General features: G+C 41.3%; 1 protein-coding gene across 8 annotated transcripts in view; it reads left to right on the top strand.

Moving 5' to 3' along the window:
- Nucleotides 1-14,206, top strand: part of LOC311426675 (E3 ubiquitin-protein ligase NEDD4-like) — a 141,958-nt gene that overhangs the window by 71,683 nt on the left and 56,069 nt on the right. For all 8 annotated transcript variants that reach the window (XM_084503210.1, XM_084503206.1, XM_084503205.1 and 5 more), the window contains 2 exons: nt 130-168; nt 1,803-1,856. Coding sequence is in view for 4 of the 8 variants with exons in the window: in XM_084503206.1 (XP_084359332.1) it covers nt 130-168; nt 1,803-1,856 (93 nt within the window). In the remaining 4 variants the exon portion in view is untranslated. The remainder of the gene's footprint in view (nt 1-129; nt 169-1,802; nt 1,857-14,206) is intronic.

Genomic DNA, 14,206 nt, shown 5'->3' with positions numbered 1-14,206 from the left:
TTTGTTATGACATGCTATTTTCTCTCCTTGTGTTTTTCTAGAAAATTGTGATTTGCATGCACATTTCAATAATTGCAAAAGTGCAAACCTAAGGAGATCTTAGTGTGTTAATGTTAATTTCTTTTACAGACACTGAATCCAAAATGGAATGAAGAATTTTATTTTAGAGTAAGTTTCCCTTTACTTGCAGTCATTATAACGTGTATGATTTATCACATGGTGTTTTATAAGGTTGGGAAGAAGCTTGTTGTCATTGTGTATGTTTTCTTAAAAAATGCTTGTCCTGATGTTTGCTGTGGTCTTAAAATGTTAGTGTGGTGGCAAATTATCAGAAATATCTTAGGGAACTGTAGGAAATTCAAGCTATCATGGCAAAAAATAATGAAATACAAATGTAGAGAAGCAATACTGAAAAAGTAATTTATCTTGACCTTCATATAACTTGCCAAAATAAATCAAAATTTTTTTCTTGTAGTTTACTTCTATCTTTTTAGATCTTTCTTAAAATGAGTTAATAGTTTGTTTCACCAAAAACTGTGTGACACAGTTTCCTTAGTAGGTGACTTCTCATCAGAAGAGAAAACAACTTCATATTTGAAAATGAGAAAGGAGGGGGTTAAAATTGTTATTATCAGAACCAACATAGTATAAATGAGAAGGATGATAACTTTATTTACTTGCTGAAAGTATTTTTCTGAGGAAGAATGGCTTAATTTTACTGCAGCTGTAGCTTTCACGAAAGGAGGTTAGGTAAAATTTCAGTGGTTTAACATCTAATCTTAAACAGCTGCTTGAGAACAGATGTTGTCATTGTAGATTGTTAGAAATGGGTATCCTGTCAAACTTTGTTTATAGCCCTAGCACTTGACTGTCCTGCCAATAAGATCATTTAAATAGTTCCCACCAATATTATTGCTATACACATTTTTTTAAGGTTTGAACAGAATTTTGACTTTTAAACGTGTACCGAGTAGTTTTTTCTAGATTGTAACTGTTTAATAAATATTTATATCTCTGAAAATTGTCTTTATCTAATGTTTTCATTTGTGTAATAACTCTTGAGTGGGAAATATGGACTCAGAGTTGCTTCTTTAAGCTGTGCAGAGTTAATAGGAACTGTCTTGACACTAAGTTCATTTTGACTGCCTGGAGGCTTTCCGTCTTCATCCCGGTGGTCCTTGATAGTTGCACCCCCTCGTTGCGGAGGTGACCCCAGCAGCTGCCCGCGGTGCAGCTGGGCTTCAATACTGTCATTTTACCACAAAGTTGCTACCTTCAGAGTACCTTTTATGGCAGAGTTCAAATACATTGCTCATAGCGTAGAGGACAAATTACATAGAGATGACCATTATGGCGATTGCACAGGGAAGGGGAGAGAAAGGAAGCTCTGCAGGTGTCGTGGACGAGGTGAGCTGTGCCTCTGTGCTCGCCACCAAGGTCCCCACATGTGGCACAGACGGAGGCTTACCTGAGGGGGAAGCTGCTGGGGTGCTGCCCTGGGACATCTCCAGGCTGCTGTCAGCCTACATGCAGCTTGGCCTCTCTGCAGAGCTGTCTGTAGACAGAGGTGTGGTAGTTGTCCTGCACTGAGCACAGTAAATAAGAGCCCTGGTAGGCTAGGTCTAATTGCCGTAGGGTTTAGAAACAAATTGTTTGAGTGCTCCAGTTTAAGTAAAACTAAAATCCCTAAGACCTGTTAGTCCTGTTCTGTTTGCCTTGGTTTAATCATTGTATGAACTAGCACCCGTATAGCGTTGTTATCAAGCGAATGAACCTAAAGCGATATTTTAATTTTCTCACAGGTAAACCCAACCAATCATCGTCTCCTGTTTGAAGTGTTCGATGAAAACAGACTGGTGAGTGCTCCTTCATTGTTTCGCTGATCGCAGGCTGTGTAACGTGAACGGCAAGAACACAGCACATCTTAATGGGGTATTTTTGTCTGTACATTGGTGTGCTGGGCAATACAGGTTAAAGCATAAAAAGCGTCTATTTTATGGACAAATGGAACATTGCACACAGGAGCACTCTGCTGGCTCAGAACACTCTTAAGCCAGTATTCTGACAGTGGAAGCCACATCGGATTCTTCCTTAGGCTTCTCTGATGTAAACTGATAAGCAGTCCCAGCCCTTTTAGTCACTTACAAAGCAGCTGCTTCATCCTCTGATCATTTTAGTGTCTATTTCTTGTACCTTTTAATACTTCTTAATCCTTTTTTGGGATGTGGTAACCAGAGCGCCACTTAAGACTCAAGAAGCGGGTGCATGAAGGCTCTAGGAACTGGTAAAATAATGAACGCTCTGAATTTTGCATTCAGTTCTGTCCCCAGTGACACCTGACATATTTTCAGGGTTTTTAGCCTTGAAATTCATTTTGCTGATGCAATAGTTGTTCTAGAGAAGTCTCCCCAAATCTTAATTCTGGTTCCTTCTGCTAGCTTTGTCTTCTGAAAATTGTAGCACAATTGTTTTTGTTTATGAGATGAGGTATTACATTTCTTGGTTGGGAGCAGTACCATCTCTACGAAAATTGCTTGCCTTATGAAAATAAGGATCAGTGTTGAGAAGGTATTTTTTCTCTAAACAAACATAATATGGCAATATCAATCTCCAAAAATATGTTCTTTTTCTGTGTGTTCCTATTAAATATAGAGCAAAGAAAAATAAAAGTTAAAATATTCTGGGGGAAAAAAGGACTCAGTGAAACAATACTGTTTTGTATTTTCACCCCTTTAGGGTGAAGTAAACTGACAAAATGTAATAAATCTGTGACAGCATGTATGTAGACTGGGCTGACTGAGTGTATTTGTTGGCAAAGATGATCATAATGAACATTTGCACTATCAAAACTCCTATGCCTTTTGAAGTTAAAGGAGATCACCGGTCAGTTCTTCCTGGCTTTAAGGCGCCGTGCTGCCAGCGGATGCAAACAACACTGAAGCAGCAATCCTGTAACCGTAACTGCGCGCAGGGTATGTAAGCCTGGGCTCAGGACTGCGCTGACATTCCCGCGTGGCTTGCGTGTGCCCTGGAGGATGGTTGGAATAAGTTTGTGTTGGCGTAGAGGGCAAACCTGAAACTCGTGGAAGAGGCTTCGTTCTAGCCTGCAGAGGGCAGTGGCATGTGTGGGGATGTCCATGTGTGACAGTAAAGGGGTGACAGTTCAGAAGAAATTCCAGTGTGGCTGCACAGTGACAGCTGACAAATAACAGTTCTGGTATACTCATTTCAGATACATGTTGCTTAGGATTTCCAAGTTTCTTGTATGTGGTACTGGCCTTATACTGGTACTTTCAGTACTATTTTATACTTGAACCATTTTCTGGCTGCTCTTTCTGTGATCTTGCTTCTGTAGACAGCCTTCCCTTAGGCTGTAGCCCTGGGTTTAGGAGCCATTGCTTTCCTTTCAGGTGTTCTGAACAGTTGGCAAAGGAAAGCAAGTACAGTGGGATTTTTAGAGTAGCAATTTTCCATCTTATGTTTACAGAATGAGAAGCATTGAACAGATTTATTTTGGCTTTTGTGTGAAATACTCATTGTGAATACTTGCATGGTTTTGGCCCCCATAAGAACTCTTTCTTCATGTCCCTAAATTATCAGAGCACTTTGTCTTTGCAGTATGTCCTTTCCTTTCTTTTTCCCCAGTCAAGACAAAGAACATATGATGCAAGCTTCATCTTCAGTGCAAAGAGACGCTGTCCTTGCGTAATGTTTTACCTGGAAAATAATAATAAAAAAAAGTCAACACCTGTGCTTGCACAAGGCAATTCCGCAGAACTGTTGCTGTGTACAAGCTATTCATGTTTTTCTTCTTATTGGCTCGTAGTCTGCTTAAAACAATAGTGGATTGTGCTGTCTCTTGGCAGTTAAATCATTCTAAGCTTCCATTTCTCTTGTGATTGGTCGTTTTCTGTCTTTTGAAAGCAAGCTGCTCGTGTACAGAGGTTTAAATGTCTAGAGAGAGTATTGACCCGCCACCTACAAATTTTCAGAGCTGTTGACAAAACTGTAAAGCTTTCGAGTTCTTCTAGGGAGCAGATGTCCATGTATTTAATTGAAGATACACTGTCTCTTTTTGTAGGTAGGCTTTTTGCTAAACACTTTCTTTTCTAGTATGTGCTAACAAGTGCTGTGCCGTGTGCATCAAATGTGAGTATCCTCGGATCACTGATTTTCTGCATGTAGGGTGTTTGTTTTGCGTTTTGGTGTATCCTGTCTGTCTGTTGTTCTTCTGAGGTCTTTTGGCTCTCAGAGAGCGTAACTGTATTCCATGCTGGCAGTCACACTCGTGGTAATATTGCTAACTTTCTCACTGGAGGCTGGCCAGCAATGGGCAGAGTTTCTGTACGGTGTTTAAGACAAATCAGTACAAAACGACATGCAACACCCGTCTCCGGTTTTCACTCGTCTTCACTGCCTGGTAAAACTAAAAAGAAACTTTATTTTCTGTCACTTTGCACATTTCTGCTGTTTTTAATGTGTGAGAAGTCTTTGGATATGTAGGGTTGCTTTGTTTGTTGTGGATTTTTAATTATTAAAAGGGACTGAGCAGGCTAGTGTAGGCTATATGACGTCCACAGGGACAATGCAAAAGCTGTGGCTTTTTAAAGGCAAGAAGTTTGTTACTTAATCACGTTATGAGCACAGTTAAAATTGAAAGCATAACCGTGCTATATTTATTCCCGTTCTGCCATGATAGCCGAATGCTGTAACGCACACCCAAATGTTAAGCTTGAAATATTTTTTCTTATTTGCATGTGGAGTTGACTTGCTTTTAACACTAAATCCAAGTGTTTCTGTTGCAGTTAACTTTTCGTGTGCTTTATACAAATGTGCTGTACGAATACGATGTGGTTTAGATTTATAGCAGTGCCGAGTGTGTTTGCTGCCTTAGTCAGCTGTGAGAGCTCTCCCGCTGGGGCCGGGGCCGCTCCTCTCTGATGGAAAAGGAGCAGCTGTGAAGGTGCTGTTTCAGGCTCTTGCTGGCATTAAAAAACAAAAAAACAAAAAACAAAACCCCCACTAGCTTAGACTGGAGAGGGGGAACCAGGCCACGTGACTCCCACCATCCTACCCTATGTCACAGTGTGTAGGAGCGCTGATTGCTCTTACCCAATCATGCCTGGAATGCTGCTTGCCACTTGGGCTATTTCTGCTATCTGTCGCTATCAGTGCTGCAGTGCTAACAGTTTGGCAGATGGGACACTTTTTCTTGGAGTTTATGTCTTTGGTTTTTAACTTCTGGCAGTGCCTGAATTGTTGCTGTTCTCCCTCTCCTTTTCTTCTTTCTGTAAAACCATGGCCCATCGGCTGCGGTTTCATTTTGGCTCTGGGCGAAGCAACACAGCCCCTGAATCGGAGATCCTCGACCGGGAAAGAGAAGATGACTTTTTCATGGCATTCCACACTTTGCCAAGAAGAAACAGTCCTCACGCTTTCTCCCGACACGGAGCAGATTATGGTGGGGGCAGTGATTTTCAGGAAGTGGGCTCCTTAAAAAGGAGCACATCCATGTTTATTCCCCAGCTGCTGAACAGTATTGACGTGCGTCCGACGAGAAGCTCGTCGATGCAGATCTCTCTTCAGCGCAAAGCTGCGAGCGACTGTGCGGATGAGAGTGCAACCCTGGCATCTCCCGAGGAGACGCTTCCCTGTAAGTTCCCAGACTTCAGGGAGCATTTTGCACCCCCTGTTGAAAACCAGTCTTCCTCTCTGGGCAGTCCAGAGGTGACTCCTGACAATTCTCCACCCGGGCTGACGGAAGAGTTAGGGCGACAGCTTAATGGAACTCCTTGCTGTAATCAGAGGATATTCTGTACTATTCCCTCCAATAACCAGAGCGAAGATGCTCCATCTACTGCCCAAGAGGATGAGACAAATGAAGCAGCTTCAAGTTTAAACATAAGCGGTGTGAGGATTCAGCATCGTGCTTCCAGTGTAGACGTGCCTCAGGTTACTCTATTACCCTTTGGATCTGAGGCTCAAAATAATGCCCCCACCCCTGAGCCCCGGCGTTGGTCTCTGCAACATGTGCCAGATATGTCAGCAAATTCAGGGAAAAAGTTCTTTGTTCTCCAGTTACAGCAACCACAGGCAAGTGGGACCGGTGGCGAATATAACTTTGGTTTTACTGGGACAAAAGGGGACAGGTTGGTCAGGTATCCTCGGATACGGCTAGAAAGGAGTACCTCCTACCCTGTCCAGCCACGACCAGAAGAAATTAGCCCCGCAGATGATGGAGTGAATTCAGAACTGCACGGAAATGGAAGGAACGGGTCAGAAATATCTAGAAGCAATTCAGTAGAGAGGATTCCTCAAGGGCAGGGATGTTTGTTTAAAATCAGACCAGATCAAAATACGAGGCAACAGCACTTCAGAATCCTTGTCACCCGTAATCCTGAAGAACAAAATCAGGTTGTTGGTAAAGATGGTCGTGGCACCCCTGGCCCTACACCAGCCGGCACCATGGTAAGTATGATGCTGAGTGTACTGTGCTGCTAAAATACAGAATTGCCATACAAAGGCTTCTGAAATTGAAGCAACTGAAGGGCTTCCGTTGTTAGTGCTAGAACGTTCTGCGTTTCTCTGGAACAAGCTGCAAATCATCTCTATTTCTAATCCGACTTAACTTTGCTCTCAGTTATGCTTGCATCCTGTGTAATATTTTGAGATTCTAATGTCACACATTACTCAGTTCAGTGTTACATCAATTGAAAGATTTTTAAAATCAGGACATTCAAATGGCAAATTGTTTGTGTTAATTTCGCTGTCTGAGACCCTGCCGCATAAAGAATTCTTCATTTGCTTTGCTTTAAAAAACAAATACTTGGATAACTTCTAAGGATAGTGTACCCATTCGTATCTCTGTTTGACTTAAAAATGTGCCCTGTAACGCTATAGGAACTAAGACTAGAAATTTTATAATTCCAATGACAATAATGACTTAGAGGTTAGAAAAAAAAAATCTTTATTTTTTTCTTGCTTTTGGCCTTCTACAAATTACAAACGTGTCCTGTTTATGGTATGCCACAAGTCCTGATCAAAGTACTATACAAGTAGCTTGACACAACTCAGGAACTGTATTGTCATTTGTATTTGCTTTGACTTTGCTTTAAGATGTCAAAATTCATCTGCTGCTTTTTTTTTTTTTTTTGTTATAATGGACAAAAGCTGAAGTTTTGTGGTTTTAAGCCGTTCTTAAAAGACCAAGGCAGGAATGAAATTCAAGGGTTTAGATTAGTCATTTGCTTAAATTGCTTTACTGTGCAATTTAACACTGCCCACTTGAGTTCCTAAGCTCAGTGATGCTGTATATAGAATAGTAAGTACTCTATCTCCAGCTGTGAAAACAGATTCACTAGAAGAGATTTTGGTCTTCACTGCTTGTGTGTTCTCATTCTCCTGCGCTTTCTTTCAGTGAAATGTAGTACAGAAAGACAGCTGCTCACTGCAGAGAGGCCATATGATGACTCTGCAGCTTTCTTATAAAAAAGCTGATCATCTCAAAGCTATTCCAGTGTAACCTTTTTTAGCTCTTCAGTCACTATTATGTGTAGAAATTCACTATTATTCATATTTATGCACAGAATATTCCTAAGCATTCATTAAAAATAAATGTTAGAAATTCTCTTGCCAAAGAAATACAGGTTTCATTTCAGTTTGTTAGCTAGCAGTGTCGTTAAGTAGTGCATAGTGTCTTTTCTGCCAGCCTGAGACTGTTTCAGCAGGAAAATTTGGAATGCATGATCTCCGCTGGTTTTTCTTCATTTGAATTTCATGTATGCAATACATCAAGAGTTCTGTCTCATACTAGAAATGTATGCCTGATTTTCCATTTCCTATTATCCAACAATAGCTGTTCACAGAGAACCACCGTAACCAATTATATAAGTAGCTGTAGTAGGTCAAACCTGGTACAAAAGTGTCAGAGATTTACAGATTTGTGCAAGTCGCAGAGATGTGCCCTGTGTCTTCAGCCCGTGCCTCTGCTGTGCTTCTCATTTTCCTAAAGGATATACCCCCACAGTCACTTCTTTGATCCTCGCTGTCGTAGCAATTCACATACCAAAGATGTACTTCAGTGTTTCCAGAAGAGAATTAAGAAATTTGTTCCTGCATGCTCTTAGCTTTAGTTACCATGTGAAATCAATTTAGCCTGCCATGAAGCGTGGCAGTCACGGAGGCACTCGGTCCAAACAGAGCGTGCATTCTTTAGTGCAAAACATTTCAAAAATGAAGAATTAATTGAAACATAAAGCTTCTTTGTGGTGTTTTCTCATATTTCGAGTAAGCCCAGAAGTGTTGTGGGTAGAGGTGATTGGCCAGGCAAGTTGCCATAGGAAGTGTGGGCAATGAAAACGTCTTGCTGAAGGTCTTGCTTTAGTTTGTCTAGGTATAAAACGTTCCTCGGTATGGTGCGATTTCTGAGCTATCCCACAGAAGTTTGGGGATCTCTGATGCTAAGGGAGGGTGTGCCTGAAGTGTTTGTTCCGTGAAGCTGAGGGGAAAAGCTGCCATGTCCTATGGTTGTTAGAGAAGGAAAAAAAAATCTGGACTCTTCCAGTTAAACAAGTTTGTGTGTATTTGATTGATATAGGGCCTGGGCCTGGGGCTGTACGCAGCAGCTGCTACAGCCTTATTTATCTTGAGTGAAAACATTCATGCGGGCGTCTGCAGTCCTACTGCTACCAAGTGTTTATGACCTTTCAAATATCTTGTTTTAGACAGAAGTGTTTTTGGGCAAGCAGGATGTATTTCATTACAAGTTGTTATAAAATATTAACTAAAATATGAGCTTGTGCCCAACTGTGAACATTTTTATTTGGAAGCATAGTTGGAAACTCTTTTGGCTACCGTGGTATTTTATATGTAATACAATAGACTACTGCTAAGCGTGTATATATGCCATGGCATGTAACAAATACTTAAGTTGTTTTTAATTTGGGGTCTGCGAGTGCATATTTGTATCTTCAAAAATCCCATATATTGGACAACTGTGTTAGAGCTCTGACAAAGGCGTCTTTGTTGCGATGAAAAAATGCAAAGCTCCCTGGCAAAATGTTGTAGTATTGAATTATATGTAGCTGACAAACAGAAATGGCAACTCTCGACTCTGCTGGTCTGCATTTTGCAAGTCAGCTTTTAATTTTCCTTCCTACCTTCCTTAAAAATAATTTGAGTAAATTTTATTGTGAAAGTACAGAGAATCTAATTATGCTCCTAAGATATCAGCTGGGACTGGGGCATCTAAACCTAAAAAAGCAGCTTAGAATAAACACAGCTCAGCCAACACAAGGGGCTGAAATTCTGCAGAGTGTCCAGAAGACTTGGACGTGTGCACCTAAAGACACAGGTCCTGCTTGGGCTGATGCTGCGTGGCAATCTGGCGGTTGAGTACCCAAAGTCTGGCTGAGATGGTCTTTGGCAAGATTTCCTTTCTAGAAAGTGGAAGCAGTGTTGGGTGAATATACACAGTGCATGTGGTGGCTTTCATACAGACTCTGTGTGAAGTGGCTAAAAAGTTCATGTTAGGTATGTGGGACACCATGGAGTCAAGGAGCTGGGACTGCTGCTCCTCTGCTGATGCCTCTCCAGAGGCTCGGAGCATCCAGTTCCCTGCCTTGTTCTGCACGTGGTCCTTGGCTGTTCAAAACCTCGTGCTTCTGTTGATACCCTGGATGCTGGTGATTGGTTTAATGAAAATGTTTTTGTGTGAGGCCTCTGCCCATCATTGGGACAGCGGACTTCAGATGTGTCGGTGGTGAGTTCTGTGCTGGATCAGGTGTAATTGTCATCGCCTTGAGCAGAGCCAGCTCCTGTGTGTAAAGCTGTATGGGGGAAGGCAGGGCTAGTTACTAGAACCCTTCTACAAAATTAGTCATTAGCAGTTAACAATTGCATGACTGCAGTGCTGGTGCAGGTGAGGACAGACTTACACAGCATTGTTTTACACTGTATTTTAATGCATTATTATACTGTGACCTAGCACAATGGCTTTTGACAGTAGTTTCCCCCACAGAGGGGATGCGAGCATCTCTGAGCTGTTTTGTTCTGCTCGCCATTTTTCTTACTTTCAGTGTAAGTGCTTGCTGGTAACCTCCTCTTACCAGAGAGATCTTCTGGGAATTTAAATACAGTTATAAGAGGGCAAAATTTTGCAAAGATAGTAGCAATTTATTGCATGGATTGCTATTACTCAAGCTTAGAACCTTGTACCATCTTCATTTAATTTCTATCCCACTAGTAGAGCTGAGTCAAATCTCTTTAATTAATCACATTGGGGATTGCTTATTTGTGTTTGACATTAGAGGAAATATGTCAATGGGATTGCAGAGTGAGGTAGTAATTGGTCTCCGCTCCCAGTGAAAATTTGCTGGTGTTCAGCTCTGTTACCAGAACAGTATCTAATGCTAAATTAAGGATGTAAAAAAGAAGCACATTTCTGCTCTACCTAGGATTAGAAATGTATGTCAAAAGAATGCAACACTTGTAGTAACCTTTCTCACAGCGAAGTCCTGCAAAAATATTTCTGCCTTAGATGGGCTTGAAATTAATATCAGATATGTAAGAACTTATGCTCAGAAATGCAGACAAGTTCCCCATGCAAAGTATAAACAGACGACCCCTCAGAAGCATGTATTGACAGCAGTTTGTTGGAAAAGGGATTGCAATCATGATGTAGTATATCATGTATTATCAAATAAAAGGGACGGGGAAATGCCAATTAAGTTTATGGATTTGATGTTTATTATTACCCTATTCTTGGTCTTGCTCTTGTTGCACAGTGCTCTAAGATGTTTATAGTCCGTGATACGGAAGTCTTGGGATGTTTTAATTCGGCTCAAAAGCAAATAGGGGAAATGCAGTTTTTATTTACTTTTACACATTTTAACAGAACCTTTAAAAAAAATAGACTCTTAAAGGGAAACAAGCCTGTGCTTTTTTAGCTTGAACACTTGCTCTGCAGTCAGTCTCAAAAGCTATGTAGTTTTCAGTAGCAAGGTTCTGCTTTAGTGTCCTCTTGTCCTGTCTTAACATTCTTATATATCGTTGCCTCACTGGTGTAAACTATGGGCAGGTCTGCGAGTCTCTTTCCTGAGATGGTATTGAGCCAATAAATGGATTATTTACTGGTGATCCTCATGTGAAAAACTGGTGGGGATTATTTAAAGATAAAATGAAAAAAGCATTTCCATGCTCCCACTCCTCTACCCTCATTCAAATAACCATTGCAAGAGATTTTGTTTTAGGCTAGCTAATCCAGTCTGCTGAGAGAGGGGGAAATCCTAATTTTCCTTTTAGCATGGCACTTCTTGCCAATTCTTGAGGCCATTCACCGGCCTGTCCTCAATGTGGTGTTCAGCACATACAACATTTGTCGTCTTTAACTAGCCTCCCTCGGATGCTTTTTCAGGACCTGAGTACAGTGGTGCCTTTGGTTTGGAGAAGAGGTTTAGTTGCTTCTTGCAATTGTTGAGCCAAGTCTGCCCAAAAAATCCAAAGAATAAACAGATAAAAATGGGACAGATCCTGTTCCTAAGAACGTGTCTGTAACAGTTGACCTGCCTCTCCTGTTTTCACCTGGGTGGTGAAGTACATCGGAGCCGGCACTCTAATCCAGGACGGGATGCGAGGAGCAGGCAAGCGCTTGGTCTTGGGGTCCGTCTGCCCCTGTGCCCACCCCTGTGCCCGGTGAGCGTTATGGGGCTCTCCCTGCCGCTCCTGCAGCACTTACTGAGTGCACCTCTGCTTTCAATGCTACAAAGCAAGCTGCTAACAATTTGTCTTTCCTTATGTGCTATTCTTGGTTATACTACTTGCATATTGAGGGCTTAGAGATTTTTCTAACACGGAAAGGTGAAGGCTGGATCAGCAGTATTTCTTTCCAAGCTTCTTTAGAGAGAAGACATCGGTAGACAAGTGCTGTGAGAAGTGTTGTGCACCTTGAGAGGCTGCCTTGCCTTCCAGTGCTACACAGAGCTAATACTGCACCCAGCAGTTAGTATCTTTTATATTGCACTTGTCCAAGGTTGGAGACCTACTTCAGGGACTGCTATCTGGACTCTGATAGGCATCTCTAGAACAAAATTAATGCTGCCCATAGCTAGGTGCTTAAAATACCTCAAAGGAAGAGTGCTGTGAAATTTGTGTTTCTCTGCTTGCTGCACAAGGGGTGCAGATGGCTATCTAAGGGCCTCAGTGCTGTGCAGGTGGGGACTTTGCTCACATCTCCCTGGAGGGGTGGCGGATGCTATCCCTTGATGGTCACAAATATCCTAACCATTTAGTTAGTTGAAAACTACTTCAAGCGTGGATTTATTCACATATAGATATCTAGGTATCTCTCTTAGTCAAGTTTTCAGAGTGAAGAATTGGCAATACTGTCTTTACCTTATCCCTATCCATCCCCAGAGTTCCCTGGTAAAGTATTCTGATTTTATTAGACTTTGTTGTTGGGCATTTTTCTTGCTGGAAGCTGAATCTTGGTATTTCTCTGTAAGGAAACCAAAATAAAACCTTGAACAAAAGAATTGGAAATAACATTTTGATTTAAAAGCAGTAATAAACTATTTGCTCCTACATGGAAAAATTGTGTGCTGAGTCTCAGTACACGGTGATCTCTTTAAAGCTGAGTTTACAAGGCCCTCGATTTACAATGGAAATGCTGACACAGTCTTAACACCGAAGGTGCCAGCCAGAGCAGCTTCAGTAGAGAGCTAGCCACAGAGAACTGCACGTAATAAAACAGATACAGAGCGTTCATGGCTTCTTGCACTACTCAGCTGTTTGAGAAAGGTGATCAAGTAGCGAAGAATTTAGGAACATATATGTTTTGTGACCATTCTTGTTCAAAAAAGCTCTTCTAAATCCAAATATATCCTGTTAACTTAGTTTCTGGATTACATCCCATTGTAAAATGTACTGCTGCGTACATTCATCTAAAATCTGGTGCTTTTGTTGTTTTTCTTTTAGTAAGATGGCATTGGTAGCTTCCAAATACAGCAATTATGTACAGAAAAAGACGTTAATAATATCAGCAGTATGACTGGGCTGGTTTCTGTTGCCAAAAAGAGGAAAAAAATCACCATCGCTGGCTTTAAATCCTCTGATACCATCTACCCAGCCAAATGCGGGGCTGTGTCGTGTGTGTGGAAGAAGCTGATTCTGAAGTTAAAGGCCCAGGCATGTTACCAAAGCACTATTCCTGTTCCCAGGTTCGTGATGTGCCCACTGCTCGGGCCTGGGGCGGGGAGGGGCCGACACGTGCGCTATTCGGGAAGCGAAAGGCAAAAGGAAAATCTGTTTCTAATTAGATCAGTTGTGCAAATGAAACATGTACTGCACCGTGTACTGTGGTGTGAATTCAGATGTTTTTTCGATTGCTTTGGTAAAAGCTTCGTCTTCCCTTTCAGCCTTGGTTGGCAAGAATTATCCTCCCTGCTCAGCCGCGTTCCCAGGCGGCACTTTGTGTAGGCTGGAGAAGAACGAGAGGCCGTAAGGTGGGAGTTCTGTCCTCAGCGCGAGGGACATTCAGCAGTGAGCTTGTATGAGCTCGCTAGCCTTCTTTGCTTGTTGAAGTCTTACATCCTTAATCCTACTACTAAAAGAAATTTTTTGTGGTAAAGATTAATTAAGCAGTGTTTATAATGAAGAGAAGCAAGGCAACAGGAGCCTACTTTTAAACATCAGTTTTAGTATTCAGCAGATTGCTGGAAAGACAGAAATAAAACTCTGGAGTAAGTTATTTTGAATTCTTTTATTGCAGAAAGCAAGCCACTTCAAAACTAAACAGTTATTCATCAAGCAGTGAAAATCCTTTAAAACAAGCTATTGGAGGCTGACTAGTATCCTCCTTGACAAAGTTAGAGCCTAAGTTTTACCAAGTTAACATTTAAACCAGTTGGTGTATTTTGTTCCAAAAATAAATTTTCTGCTTTGAGCTGCTTTTAATTTTATTTCTACTTAATGTCCTGTAAGTAAAGAGCATAGCATATCCACACGTGTGGATAGCAATATTATTTTAAAGGGATTATGTCAAATCACAATTATTTAAAGCATTTTCCTATTGCTAAATAAAATTTGAAGCATTATTATTAAAGCAAAGAATTATATTTGTTACATTCTACACATCTCCCTGCTTCTAGTGTAAGCTTTGTGCATTTTAACAGTAATATAATTATGTTTTAGTACATCTGCACTGTAAAGA

The sequence above is a fragment of the Aythya ferina genome, assembly GCF_964211825.1.
Source record: "Aythya ferina genome assembly, chromosome: Z".
Classification (NCBI taxonomy): domain Eukaryota; kingdom Metazoa; phylum Chordata; class Aves; order Anseriformes; family Anatidae; genus Aythya; species Aythya ferina.
Note: the sequence above shows the minus strand (reverse complement) of the source record. Positions and strands in the feature narration are given on the sequence as shown.